This window comes from Drosophila elegans, unplaced genomic scaffold, assembly GCF_018152505.1.
Source record: "Drosophila elegans isolate 14027-0461.03 unplaced genomic scaffold, ASM1815250v1 contig_476, whole genome shotgun sequence".
Lineage (NCBI taxonomy): Eukaryota > Metazoa > Arthropoda > Insecta > Diptera > Drosophilidae > Drosophila > Drosophila elegans.
In genome coordinates this window covers 8,666,829-8,682,113 of record NW_024545863.1, presented here as the reverse complement: position 1 = coordinate 8,682,113, position 15,285 = coordinate 8,666,829, and the positions used below count along the sequence as shown (strand labels likewise).

The window sequence follows — 15,285 nt, the reverse complement described above, 5'->3', positions numbered from 1 at the left end:
AAGTTTAAAGAGTTAGCCAATAAATATATGAAACAAACGAAGAAACAAAACAACAAAAAACCAAAATATATTTGAAAAGTATAAAACAAACTGAAATTGATTTTTTTCTGACTACCTTAGTTTTTAAGCAAATACGGATTCTAAAACATCAAGCAGAATGGAACTGGTACGACACGACTGAACATCATCACCAATGGATTTTATGCAGATTAAACCAAAGATGGATGACCTTAAAATGAAGCATGGGAAACTTTCCAATTTTCAGCTGAAATTTTTAGATCAACAATTGGGCGTCAGATTAAAGTTAAGAACTTTAAATTGTATCGCTTAGGGATCTTTTTCTACTTTTCAGCCGTGTTTGGAAACGTCTTCCTTACCTACGTGATCTTTCTAAGCAATGGTATAATTTTCTTTAGGTTTTCAGGAAAATCGGAACGGAATTTTCGATTTTTGAAATCACCTTAAGAGAGTATTAATCATTTGCTTGGAATGGGCCTGACAATTATTTTAAACATGTGCTTAAAATAGTTAAGATTTTGTGACTTTCAACGCAGATTAGGATATTTGCATAAGCTATCTACTTTTATTAACTCAATTTTGAAAATGCTTCAATGACTATTTATATCTTAAATATAAAATCTTAAATAATTTATTCACATTCAATTACAATATTTTAAAACTATTTTTGAAACAATAACTCCTTTGTTATGATATGCTGACCAACTTGTCAGATATTTTTACCCTGTTCAGGAACTGGAAAGTGAACATAATTCTGGCTCCTGTTCCATTAACTGGGGGTGTAAATTGAGAGGAGTTCGTCTCGTATTACCCCAGCTGAAAGGCAAAAACCGGCGGCACGTGTAAGCCGCTTAAAGTGCAGAGGGAGGATTTCGATCCAGAATTGGGGGTGCTCCCTCCTCTCGAGTGTCAGAAACTCGGGGATCACTGGATAAGTGCGCCAGATCTCTGAAATTCGAGCAGTGAACCCGATCGGATCCAGGCAGCTGCCACGAGGGGAAAGAACGTGTGTAAAACACCTTAAATGACTCTTTTTTCGAGCGGCTTTATTTTCTCTTTTTGGTGCGTGTTAGATGAGTTCGTTCGCTTAATGGTGGCTACATGTAATTTGGCATTTTGCGTGATTGCCCGGGGCGTGTTTCTTGGCTCTTCAAAGTCAAACCAATTCCATGGCATTTTCCCCGAAGAAAATGCTCTTTCGTGCTGCTTGAATTTTGTATTAATTTCTCGAGCAACGCCCCAAAACAAACGCGCACACAATTTTCCAAGCTGCGCGAAGTAACCTATAATTTTAGAGACATTAAGTCAATCCACTCCCTTTCCAAACTCTTCAACTGGTTTTGAAATCGATGACCCAACCAACCCAAACAAAATGTCAGATGAAAAAGTACGAGAAAAACACAGGATCCAAGACATTTGGGCATTGGCATTGGCTCATTAGCCGCTTCTCTCACCTCAAGACTTTTGGGCCGAGATACGAGTTAGCCAAAAGGATTTCTTTTTTATAATTTACTTTTACGTGCTTTTTTGTTTGTTTTTGAGTCTTGCGGCTTTTAGCGTCGTCATACTGTCTGCGTTTTGTGCCACAAACGAAACCGCAGAATCGACTTGTCCCGAAATTTGTGCATTCATTTGTGAAACAAAGACGGACCATCGCCAAGTCCAAGGCTACAATTAATAAACCAACAGGCCACGAAAGCCCTACAAATGCCCGCTTCCCAAAAGCCCCGAAAAAACAGAAACCTTGATCGTTTTTTTTTTTAGGAGATTTTAAAAGTGCTGGGTATTATATGAGTTTATTAGGACAAATAAGGGAAATTATAATCAGATTATATTTTTGTATAGGAAGTTGTACAACAAAGTTTGAAAGTCGTTTTCTCTGGAATCTTAAAGTACAGTGCTTGGCAAATATACCTTCAAAGTTACAGGGTATCCAGCGAACCCAACAACTGTGCGTGCTTGACGTTTTTGCCCTTGTGATCCGTCGATCTTTTGTTATTATGTATGAAGTGTCGCGTTGGAAGGAATTTCTCAACCAACAAAGGCAACAAGAGCAGACGATCCACAGACAGTTTTTGATGAGTGAACAGGGGGTGACCGCAAAAATGTCATCACTGCTAATGTTTCAATGCAGTTGCCACAAGATTTCGTCTGCGGCTGATCTGATGGTCTCTTTTTTTTTGTTAGCTTTCGACAGCAATTTTTTGATCAGAATTTGGTTTCGCCAGGGGAATTGCACGGACTGAAAGCGTTGAATGCGATACTTTTTGGGTCACAACGATCTTTGCGTGGCGTGAAAAGACATGCCAAACTGACGGCTATCTCATTTTATGACCAACAACAAAAAATCCAAGTGAAATCTTTTGCACACAAAGTTAATTTCTAGTCGTAAATATTTTATAGAATATTTCCATTTTAACTGTTTGTCTCAATTCCAGGAAATCGTAGATGCTTGGCAAAAAACATTTTTGAAATCTTAATGAAATTTTGCTGCTCAAGTGTTGCCTTCAAAGGACGGCGGCCGACAGGAGAAAATACTCTACTCTACCTGATTGTGTCAACCCTTTTTTTGTTGGTGCTTTTGCCATGATTGGAGGGAGGAGCGGTGGTGTTCCGGCCAAAAAGTATCAATTCAATGGAAATTTATGCCGTAAAAATGCCACAAGACAAGCCAGAAAATAAAAACACACAGTCTTTGTCTTGGACTGAAGCATTTTTTCCAATGAACACAGTTTCGGTTTCGTTTTTTTGCGTTTTTGGCTTTGTGAAATATTTTTGCACAGTTCCTCTATCCCGTGGCCATTCAACTAAGCTGCAAATCGGTTTAAGAGCTTAACGAAAAGGCGAAGGAAATTATACAAAGTCCGCTGGACGGTTTACTTTTGTGTCATTAGGCAAATGCAGCACCTCTCCCTGGGCTTATTTTGTTTTTCATTTTTTTCTCCCATGCTCACCTGAGGGAAGCCCTATGTGGGAGCTCAGCTCAGCTCTGAACAATTACCATTAATTACCCGGCGTACTCGCTGCACTTGGCACCGCAAATAACGCCACTGAAGTCCACTCGAATATCAAAAGGAAAGGCCAGGACAATTTACGCTTGTTTTAAACTCGATTAGTCAGCAGTTGATCCTATCATCGGATCGCCCCCTCACCCTGATCCCTTTGACCCCATTGAGTGCTTTTCAATTACCAACACGCAACTGACCACAGAGAATATATAAAAGGGGGCCCTTAAGTCCGCTTAGCCCGTATTGACCACTTGTAAAGTGTAATTGAATCCCGCTTAAAGGGCATCTATTTCCTATGATTCAAACATCAAAAGGGGTAGCCACTGACCGCTGCTAATTGAATTTGGCTCAAGTCTTCGAACCCTTTTTCCGCCAATATTTCCTTTTTCGCAGTGCAAAAATATGATTTATTGGTTTGAATATCATTTTGATTTCTTCAAGCTAACATAAATATGATTGTCTTGAAATTGATTTGATTGGCAAATACTCTTTTGAAAACATTTTTTTGTAAATTTAGAAACAGTGGAAAATTTTTAAATTATCTATAATTAATTAGACCATATCTGTTTGTGAATTTACATTTATTTTTCGTATTTTAATCAATCCAAATCGAGTGATATACTATTTTTTCTCCGTGTTGGTAGGGAATATTTGATGCATTTTCAACAGATATATTTGTCATTGAACTTTTGATTGATTTTTGGGCCACAAATTGCAATTCGGCTCTGGCTTTGGCCCGAGTCTTTTCGACTAATTTCTGGCTCTGACTCAGTCCAATGATTTTCGCCCACATCTCCGAGGACATAAATCACTTGCACTTAAACCCGCTGCTGGCGACGTCTCCGTTTCTATCTCCATTTCCCCGTCTGTATGTCTGTCTGACTGTCTTACTGTCTGTTTGTCTTGGCCATTAGGCCCAGTCTTGGACTTTTGGCTTATTTGGAAGGGTGGCTCCCGGCTTTTGTTATTGTGTTGGCATTTCTATTGGCCCGGAAGCTGTGCGGCTAGCATCTACAAAATAGTCGGTCCAAAGTTGTTTGCGGGGGCAACGATTTTTATTGCCTTTTTGTGCTTTATTTCCTGCGCACTATTTTCGGGCCTAAGAAGTTTTCCACGAGGAAATCCTGGGAATGGGGGCGGCTTCATGCCTGAATGGCGCGCCGAGCATTAGATAATGGTGTTCCTGCTTATTGCTTACATTGGCTTTTTCCTTATCCCCACATCTCGGCGTCTTTGGGGGGATTTTCTATAATTTGCAGGCAGCTTAGCAAATTCCGCAGTGGCCAGGGGAAAGCAGAAACTAGCCGAAAATAATTTATTGCATATATAATAGCGCACGTGCCAGGGAACCCTACTCCTTTATTTATTTTTTGCCTTGGCCTATTTTGGGTATTCTTTTTGTATAAAGACCTCCTTCTGAACAATTTTTAACAAAGTGTGGCAAAGCAAACGCAAAATTGTATATTTGTTTATCAATATAAGCTTCACCATAGTGCACTTAAGAAAAATAAAGTCTCTCTCAACTTCACCTCCCAAATTAAACTCTTTGTAAAACTCCAATATTTTCTGAGCTTCAACTTTTAATTAACCAAAAAGTTTGCAGAGCTGCTAAGTGCAGCTTAACAGAAATTTCAATGGAACAAATGCCGCATAAATCTTTAAGCTACTTTTACTTGCCAAGCACTCAGCATTGAGAATTCTCTCCCCCTTTCTCCAACTCTCTGTAAGTTTTTCTCTGCATTTCTCCGCGTTTGCTGAGTGCCTGGCTGCTTATCCGCCAAGGCAATTCCCATTTGGGCCACATATGCCCGGCATTATGGGGCATAAATAAAAATGCCTGCCACGCTCGCTGCTAATAAATGAAATATGATGCCACCCCCATGGAAATTGTCGTAGCTCCTGTTTATTGGCCCGGCCTCAAGTTTTCAATATCTCTGCATATTTCTGCACGGCGACACAATTTCTATATTTTGGCAAATTATTTTCTCGGTCGGGTATTGGGTTTCCCCCGGTCGGCTGAAGGGAAAACCACCCACTCGAAACCCTCTTAGGTGTGTTTTGTTGTTGTTGTTGTTGTTGTTGTTCTTCCTTGTTGGCTGTTGCTTTCATTGGTAAGCGCGGTGCGAAAACAAAATTGACGTCAATTACGCAATGCACACGGGGCGCAGAATTCACTCCCCGACTTTACCAGTCAGACACCAGCTTTTCCCGCGTTTCCCGCTGCTCCCCTGCCTTACATTTGGATGCCTCTGCTCTCACTAATCCGCTTCGGGGATTTGGGGAATTCTCAAAACAGGGCTGCCGGCGCATAGCATACTTTTGCGGGAGGAAAACGCGAGAAACACTTTGCGTCAGTTGCTCTCAAGTTGCTGATTTCGCACCCTCTGCAATGTGTTGTTGCTGCTGCTGTTCGCCGGGCGCTAATTAACGCATTAAATCATATTAATGTCGCCAAATGTTTCAAAGTCAGCCTGCCTCGCTCTGCTTTCGTATGCTTATTGGGTTTCCTTCGCGGACTTTTGGTCCTGTCAATAAGCCGGCATAAATGGCCTCTAATGCAATGTACAAGTCGGGTGGGTTTCTCAGCCTTCTATTTCTTTTTTTGTATTATTATTTCTTACTTGAAGATTTTTAGGTTGTAAACCATAATTTGGTAGTTATTTATTGCATTTTATATTTATATTTTGGATCTTGTTATCATAAGATGGAGAAAAATCTACATAAATAGTATTTATTTTATGTAAGTTGCAGTCATAGTGGCTTTTAATTTAATATATAATTTATAACACTCCCAGTGTTAATACTTGTAATAGTATTTGACTCACAGATAATAATTTGATCATAGTTTATCCAGTTCCTACAATTTTCTTGAATTTGCTTGTTGATGCCAGTTCAATAAAAACTTGTTCATATTGCAGCTGATGTTGCCGTCATCTTTAATAATTCTGGTAGCTTAGATGTTGCTGCTGTAAAAGAGGCTAATGTTGCAGCTTATGATTCTAGTGTTGCTTTTACCCCAGCGATCGTCTCCTAAGTTGCTGCCAGCTTAGACGTTGCTGCTGTGCCAGCAACTTCAGCTTCTGATGCAGAAAAATCACAAATTAATTAAAGAGTCTAGCTTAGTTCTGCTTCCTTCTTCTTCTCGCCTGCTTCTTCATCTCACGCGGACGCGTTGCTAATAAAACTTATATAATAATTGTTCATAAAGTGTACAATATTATGTGTTTTCAAATGAGGTTTGACTGGCCAGACGCTGATGTTGCATGTTGCTTGTTGCATGCAACTCTCATCGCAGAGACGAGAAGTGAAGAGAAGCCATGCCGTGTTGTCAACTATTTCTTCGGTTCATAAAAATTGTTATTAATTGGCACTTAAATGCTCAAACGCAAAAGTTGAGAGACGACGACGACGAACGTTGATGCTGTGTGTTTGTCTGTCTCTCGAAGCGTGTTGTGAAATTTAAGCTTTTTAGCAGTTGTTGCTGTTGTGTTGTTGATGTTGCTGCTGCTATGTTGTTGCTGTTGTTGTTGCTGTTGTTGTTGCTGTTGCTGTGTTGCTGTATTGCTGCTTGCCGTTCGTTCGTTGCATGTTAACCTTTGGCTCGCTTGTAATGAATGCAACCGAAACGAGCTGCCGAGGAACCAGAAGAAAGAAGCAGGCTGCAGAAGAAAGAAGGAGACAGCAGCAGACGGCAGCAACAACGGCAGCTGGAGACTTACTTAAAGCTCTCCATATAAATTTCCAGACTTCATGTGGCACTTGTTTAAAGTCCATTTTGTGCACTGCGTGAGTGTTTATTGAATGTTTTTGAGGCCCCAACTCCTCTTTCCTTTTCCCGCCAAAGAAAGTCTGTCTCCCCGCTTCGAGAAATATTAATAAAATGCCATCAAATGGAAATAAAACTCCAGCACCATACAACAAAAAATCAGAGACAGTAGAGTCAAAAAGTTGCTTTGCTTGCTTTCCTAACTTTTTTCAAAATTAAATAATCTCTAATTGTGTAATCATAACAAAATGTAAACTGTTTTTGAAAGCCGTATTGATTTCCGTGATAATGATTAATGTGAAGAATCTTAACAAATAATCTTCGTTAAAATCGCAAAAAAAAATGTTTAAAATATAATTAATTAAGTTTAAGTATTTAAAAAGATCCTAGCTTTCAATAATAAATATTTAATTTAATAAGAGATGCCTTTAAAGAGGCATGACTGTATTTCACGTTCCGATTGTGTTAAAATCGAATTGCAATCTTTAAGCGCCCCAGCAATGTTAATTAAAATTATAAAAATACAAGAAAATTAAGGCACCCAGCAATGTGCAAGAGAACACCTTGAAAATATAATTTCTGTTTGAGCCAGCAGGCTCCCCAGCTAGCGGCCCCTCCCCAAAAATCGTATATCTGAGATGCTGCCCCGTTGCCATTTTTGGCCGACCGACCGCTGTGAACTGACTGAATGTCTGACTGAGTCGGGTCCGTGGCTCTTGGCTTCGAATTCGATTCCGTTTCCAATTGCCAGCTCGCTGAGTTGGCCGAGTGTAAATGATATATTTGGGGGGACATCGGGGGCGGAAAAGGGGGAATGGAACGGAACGGACCGGACCAAACCGTCTTGTCTGTCATTTCGGAGCCACACAAAGCTTCCATGCCTGAGAGCTCCGGGCCCCAGACCCGAGCCGAGTGCAAATGACTTATAAGAATTTAATATTTAACAACACAAATCAATTCAAAAATCATCAGAGGGGTGCAGCAAAAAGTACAACATAAAAAAAAACAGGGAAAAAACAAAAAAATGAAAAGGAAAAGAAACTCATTTGTTGCAGCTTCTCGAGGTTCGCTTTCTGGACAAAGTCTCATTTCGGTTCCTGCCTTTCGGTATCACTGCGGAGGCAACGAAAATGAAACTTTTACGTTAAGTTAAGGAAACGATCCGGCTGACAATGTAGGGAGGGTTGGAGAGGGGTGCCCAGCCCAACCGAGATGATGATGATGATGATGATTATGACGGAGTCTGAGCCCAAAGTCGTTAACATGGTGGTCGTTGCTGTGTTGTTGCAGCCTTTTTGTGGTCAGCGCAAAAATTATGAAAAATCTCAAAAAGAGCAGAGAGTCGCTTTTTTCTGGCTTTTGGCCATGGCCTTTGTATGATTTCTTTCTGGCTTCACTTCGATTTCGAATTTTTCGTATTTTAAAATTGTATTTTTAGTGTCAGCTCCAAAAACTCCGCTTCCCCCACCCCTGCAAAGCACAAGGCCAGACATAAAATTAAAAAGACACACAAAGCGATCAAGAAGCAGCAGCAACAGCACAAAAGATGCATCTCCCGCTGCGACCCGAAAAGAATCGAAAAATAATAATAATAAAGTAAGGAACTGAACGCAAACCGAACAAAAGTTTGCATTGAACAAACTCACAAAAATTCAAAGAAAACATAACAAAAAAAGAAACATATCTGAAAAAAATATAATTTAAGCAATAATTAAACAGAAAATAAGTGGGCAAAAAATAAATTAGGAACCAAGTGAGCCACCGGTTAATGAATATAAAAATAATAAATAGGGAATGACAAAAGTCTGATTGAAATCGAGTAACAAAGAAAACGATTTGCAAAATAATATGGATGCAAGGCAATGCCAAAATAATAATATCCTATTAAAATTGTCCATTATAAACTGAAAAATTTTAAAGTTCAAATTCATCTTATTAAAAATAATAATAATAATTTGGAAAGAAGTTAAAAACTAAATAAAAATAATGTGAAAACAATAAAGAGCAATACCTAAAATAAATTTAACATAAATTTAAAAACAAACAGCAATGCAACTAAATACCACTAAATACCACTGGTCGCCAAATTGAGGAGACAAATCCCTGAATGAGAGAAGCATGCACATGAAAATGATCGAGCATTTAACACGGTCGGGGCAGAGATTCCGATACGGATTCAGATGCCGATGCCGATGTAGAATCGGGATAGAGATCGAGATCGAGATCGGGGCAACCGCGCCATATTGCATTCGCCTAAGTGTGGGGATCGATGGGGCTATATGGCGGTATGGCGATATCGCGGGGATATATCGGGGATATGGCGGGCAATCTGTGGCAATACAAACACTTTGCACTCAACACCCATTTAGCTAGGCCGCCTGGCCGATGATGATGATGATGATGTGGCCGCCAGCCGCCAACAGAATTGTTTACAATACAAAAAAAAAAATTGAAAGAAAAGAAAAGAAAAAAGGGAATGAAAAACCAAAGAGCGCGGAAAAGTGGGGGAAATTTCGCGATCGATTGCAGCGGGCAAAGGAAAAGTGTGAGCAACCGCAGCGGCCGCGGAGAGAACTGTAAACTATTTACAGCCTAGCAGGCTCAATGATTGTTTTGCTTGGGCTTGTTGCTGCTTTATACAATAAAATTTATTTGATTTCTTTACGCCGCTTTCATGCCTCAGTATTTTCCTTCAATTTTCCCCTGCACTTTTGAACGTGTATTTTTCGCTGAGGAGCGGGAAAATGCAGCACTGGGAAAATGCAGGGAAAACGACGGACGGTTGGTGTGGTGATGATGATGACGCCAACTTCGGACTGGCGGCGGTCGCTTCGCTTTTATAAAAATAAATTGTTCGCAGACGTAATGATGCGAAAGCAATTGAGAATTCTATATATGCAACTGTCTGTATGTTTGCCTGTCCCTCTGCATGTGGCTGTGAATTTGTATCTGTGTGCCTGCATTAGTTTGTTGTTTGTTGGAATGCGTAGAATTTCAATTGACTGTGGGCAGAACGAGTGAGCTAGAGAGGGGCAATAGAAAAACTCACTTACACTAGACAAAAAAAATATTCTTAAATCGACTAAAGAACTAGTAAAGATCACCTTAATATTGATAATCATTTTGTTTGGAAATGAAGAAATGAAAGAAGAATTATCATATAATCGCCAAACAATGTCATCATTAAAATATCGATTTACCAAAATATTTTAAAATGCCCGAAAAAAACCCGCATATAAACTAAAATGAGAATAGACTTTAAGAATTTTCATATATTCTGTTAATAAATATTTGGCAACTATGGGCAAACACAGTAAGTTCTATTGTCCACATGAAAAAATCCTTTACAAAATAAAATCTTACATAAGCTTAGCTATTTTCCATTTCGAAAAAAAAAGTAACCCAATTAAGGAATTAATATTTGAACATAATTTTCCCCATTGTTTCAAGTTACCACAACTCAAGTCATCTAAGATTACCGTTTTTTCTGTAAGGGCAGGGTTAGTTAGAACCCGTCCAAAGTCAAATCTCCGTCTGGCAACCTTTGCCACCTCAATCTCGGTCCGGCAATCGCCAGCCCACAGTGATCCTCGCATCGTGATTTCTTCCTTATCGGCGGTGGACCATCGATAATGATTATTTTGACAGCCAACTGACACGACGACCATGCGATCTCTCGTCATTTTTTTCCCCTGATTTGCCCAGTGTTGGTTAACGATCAACAAACGCAGCTGGAACCGAGATTCGGATCTTTCAGTTGATTGCTCGTTTTTTGAGAATCTAGTTTTTAGGGATGGCCGACACGCCCCGAAGAACAGGGAAAAAACCTCAACAAAAAAGTTAATTGTTATGTGCCAGCTACCCCCTGCTAAGTATGGTACCATGGTATAGAAGTCATCGGGTGCGGGAAAGAGAACGCTATAGATATAGAGTCGAGGAATCAGAGCTCAGAACGCACTCATCCTGGGCATCCTTGAAATGCGCCTGCGTGGATTTCGGTACAGTCTGGCGGAGTTAATCCGATTTGTTGCGCCCCCTAACCGAAAAGTCCGGACGAGGGTGAGTTATGCGGCGGTCCTGTGATTGATTGCCTGATTTTGTCAGGGTTTCAGGGTGGTTTCCGCACCGCACACAACCCTCGCTTCCCAAAATCAGACTGTCCGTCGCGACGTTCCGAAGTGAAATTGTTTGAAAACGCATTTAATTGCATCTCATTGCCATCTGACTCCTGCCAGTTGCCATCTCGTTTTGGTAGGTGAAAATTTGATTAAGAGAAAGGGGGTCGGTGTCTTCGGTCTGGCCAACATTTTAATTATGGCAATTACAAATTGCAATGGCAAGCGCAGAAATTGCAAAAATCACGCATTTTATTGATTTTTAATTGCAACTCGTTGCATACCAAAGTCAACGTCTCGAGGATCGCTGGTGGAATAAAAACAAAAAAAGGAAAAATAAAGGAAAGATCCGGAGACATGGGCATTTGTTGTCTTTAATTATGTTGTTGATTGCCCGACGTCCGTCCGTCTTGGCCCGTCATTCTGGCCATTTAGGTGCGAACAACTAGCTGCCTCTCTGTTGCACAGCCACACCAGTTAGTCAAGTTAAGTTGTCATAATTTTTGTCGTTCAACAACACCTGCAGAGTGTACATGCACACATATAAGCCACTCTCGAGGGCCAAGTTGGAGTCGCAGAGCGCGCCAAATGCCGCAAATAACTCAGTTAATATAATTAAGTTTTGCACGAAATGTGCAACAGAAATATGCGAAAAATGCCACGCAATCTCCACACTCAAAACAAAGGCAATAACAACACGGCCAGGCCTTTGGGGCAGAATGAAACGTAAGTTTATGAACTTGTCCAAGTGTACATTAGTGTGTTGTTCTGGTTTTTTTTGTGTAATGGCTGCCCCAGTGACGTGCGTATATGTGCATGCAAATGACGTAATGACAATGTGGGCAGCACCAAGATTTATTAACTTGCTTCAGAGTTCAGCAAAATAAAACAACCAGAACCAAAATAATGTCGCCTAACTAACTTGGCAGTTAAAGACTAAGGAAGTGGCAGAAAATTAAACAAAATTTTAAATGCATTATATATACACTTCAATTTTAGAGTTTCTATTTATTAACTTGATAGTTTGCTCTCTCAAGAGTCATCTACTAATATACAAAATTTATATGTTTATAATCAATGACCTCTATTCAATTAGGATATATTTTAAATTTTGAAACGTTTTAGAAGCTTTTCTTTTTTAATACAAAAGTAAACTTTTTACATTTCTCTGATAACTTTTAAATTTCACACTCATTATTGTATGTCACATACATTTTCTGCTTCTATAACAGGGCCAAATGATTTTCCAGCGTAATTTAATTACGTTTTATAATCGGCTTACTGGCAGAGCAAAAGAGAGAACGTCTGGCACCTGTTTTCCACCAAATGGGAAATCAAATTTCATGCCAGCCAGCCAAAGCCAAAACATTTGCATACAAATCAGAGCCCAGCAACCCTTCAAATGCCCAGACACCAGAAACAAGCCAACAAACCAACAAGCCAACAAGCCACCCAACGTAAAAAAGCACAGCCTTCTAATGATATTTTGATGTTGTCTCGATGGGTCTTCAATGGGTGTTGGTGCCGGTGCTGGTGCTGCTGCTGCCGTTGGAAACCCGCAAAATGCGTGTTTTAAATCCAATTTAGACATTATCTAATTTAGGGCATCTCCGACTGCTGACTGCTGATTCTGCTGACTGACTCGAGTCGCTTGGAGCTCTCGCTTTATGCAAATCTATGGAAATTTCATTATCGCACACCCCTTTTCTCGGTCTGAAAAACTTTTTCCCTTAACATACCCGGCTAAATGCTGTAAAGGGCGCCAAAAGATGTAATAAACTCATTTAAACTCATCGCTACCGTTGGACTGCGCTTTTCCGGCAGTTTGGGTAATGAAATTTTTGTTAGAGCATCTTTTGCCCAACCATGATAATATGCAAATGGCCCGGCCCAGTGGGACGTACTCCTTCCTGCCTACCATACAACCAATCCTCCAAAAAAACACCACTTCCCGACTAAAGTGAATCTCGGGCAGCGTTTCGTGTTGCAATAATCAAATTTTCTAATTTTTATGGCCCTCTGTGGGGCTGACAAACGGCGAGTAATGGCCAAAAAGTGAGGCTCACGACCAGGTCTAATTGATTTGGCAGTGGCCGGCATGATTCAACCTTAAGTACTCTTTTTCTGAAGAGGCTTTTCGGGGGAAGTGCTGGGAGTGGGGAATGGGGATGGGAATGGGATTGGGAATGAAATGGGAATGTGACTGGGAGTCGAGGGGCGGAACTTGTGCCTCGTCATGGCCATGGCGACGTCGTCTTCCAGTCTGCTGCTCGCACTGGCCATGATGCGACACTTTTGGCCAGGCTTTTAAAGAGTCGACCGCCCCTCTATTCAAACGACTATCTCAAGCGGGGGAAAAAAGAATGAAATAATACGGAGAACTCAAAAGCGCCGTGCTGAAGTTCGCGGCAAAGATGACGGGGCTAAAATTCAAAACAAGAGTGTTTGGATCGCATTCAGATGGGGATTTTAGAACACTCAGACAAAATGCGTTTGGTGAATTAAATACTGACACTAAAATGGAAGAAATAGACTAGATGAAATGCATCACCTTACCAATATTATCTTAAACTTTAAAGCTATTTTTTTTTAGAAATTATCGTTTTGATAAATTGATTAATATAAGCAATATAGAAGTATTTATCTGAAGGTGTTAATGAAAAGAGATTCAGCAATTAGCATAAAAATGTGCTGAGAAGGTTAATAACCAATTACCTATTTCATTATACAGAACATTCATTTTAAAAATACCTTTTCTCAGTGCACTTCTATCCTACTAAAGGGGCAAAAAGGGAATGGGGGAGTTTATTTGGAATGCGTAGCTCGCGCGAATCTTTGATCTACATTTGAGTCACTCTGGGCCATTTATCAGTGTGTTCATATCAATAATACTGTATGAATTTCGTATTATGCTGCCCGGTGGAGTGACTCGGCATTTTCGGCCGCCCCACCGCCACATTTTTTGAGGCATGACTCGCCAGACAGCGACAAATCCTTGTAATGCCTCGTCTCTGGGCATGTTTCCTCTAGTCCGGCTAATTTCAGCTGTCAGCTTATCGGTCGGGCCGGACCGGGCTGGGCCGGGCCGAAAGGAACAAGCCGGCGATAAGTTGGCCCAGGCCAACACCTTCGTCGGTCTTGCCAATTGCAATCTATGAAATCTCTCGCTTGCGAAATGAAAATGTTTGTTTTCGGGGGTCGGGGCTCGGGGCTCGGAGTTTGGAAATGCGCTTTCTGTCGGGGGATTTGCGTTAGCCGCTGACAGGGAAACGTTCACGAAGTGTCCGATTTGGGATCGGGATCCTGGCTGGCCCGGTCCCATGTCTTGGCTAATCTCTGGGCCAGGTTGTCGTCTCTATCGGCCAGCGGAATCTATTTGACACTGTCTGGGGTCTTGGGTTTTTGGTTTTTGGTTTTTGGTTTTTGGTCCCGGTGTCGTTGTCGTTGTCTTTCCGCTGGATATTCGTCTGTCCCGGGAGACTTTTTAGCACGCCACAAAAAGGGGGGCAACAACAAAAACAATAAAAACAACAACAAAATCGGGGAAAAGCGGGAAAGGGGGGCGTGACAGTTTACATGAAATTACTTTGCATACACATGCATCAAATTAATTACACGATTAATGTTCTCACATGCAAGCCAGTCTGCAAGTCTCTTATGCAAATCTATTTCTCGCGATCATTGCAGCATTTGCATGTTGCTATCTTGATATCTTTTGCCGGCAAGAAAATGATTCCATTGCCTTTCGTGATTTCCCCCGTTTCATCCCCAGGAATTTGTGTTGGAATTGTGTGAAACATGCCATTTGAATAATTATCTTATTTGCATGGCAGCCGCAGCGAGAAATGCACTCAAGTGCAAATTAAAAGAGGCAAAAAAAAAAAAACACGACTAAAACGGGGCAAAAATCTACAAACTAGAGTCCAAAGTTCTGGAACCCCATCCCCATCTCTCTTTCTCCGACTGGTTAATCTCGGGCTGTGTGAGCGAAAAGTTCAAATTGATAGCTGCGAGATTTGTGGAGCAGATAAACCCGATCTGTGCGAAATGCAAAATCGCGTGCAGCTCCATTTGCTCCATTTCCGCCGGGTCTTTCCTCCCCGATCCCTGCATTTGAATGTAAATGTGTATTTGGATGTGTTTTTCCCTGTTTATTTTCGGGCCTGCAGTCTCAACGTTTCCACTGTTTTCTCTGTTTGTGTAACATAATAACAAAGGCAAACAAATGATAAGTTTGATAGAGTCACAATTGCGCGCCACCGCTGGCCTTATCTATTTATTATTTTACCTTACTTATTCTTGACTTCTTCGTGTTTGCTTGATTCTGGAGCAGTTTTCAGGTAGCTTCTGAATTTTTATTATCAAAATACTAATTTCA

At 40.7% G+C, this 15,285-nt stretch overlaps 1 protein-coding gene across 7 annotated transcripts in view; it reads left to right on the top strand.

The window, feature by feature from the left end:
• The window catches only part of LOC108135856 (homeobox protein homothorax), a 103,626-nt gene that overhangs the window by 31,864 nt on the left and 56,477 nt on the right, over nucleotides 1-15,285 (top strand). Inside the window, exon 7 of one of the 7 annotated variants that reach the window (XM_017256754.2) lies at nucleotides 9,352-9,387. The exons of the other annotated variants lie outside the window; for them this stretch is intronic. Within the exon in view, the coding sequence (XP_017112243.1) occupies nucleotides 9,352-9,372 (21 nt within the window). The 3' untranslated portion in view covers nucleotides 9,373-9,387. Of the gene's footprint in view, nucleotides 1-9,351; nucleotides 9,388-15,285 lie in introns of those variants that run through there. 7 annotated transcript variants of the gene reach the window in all.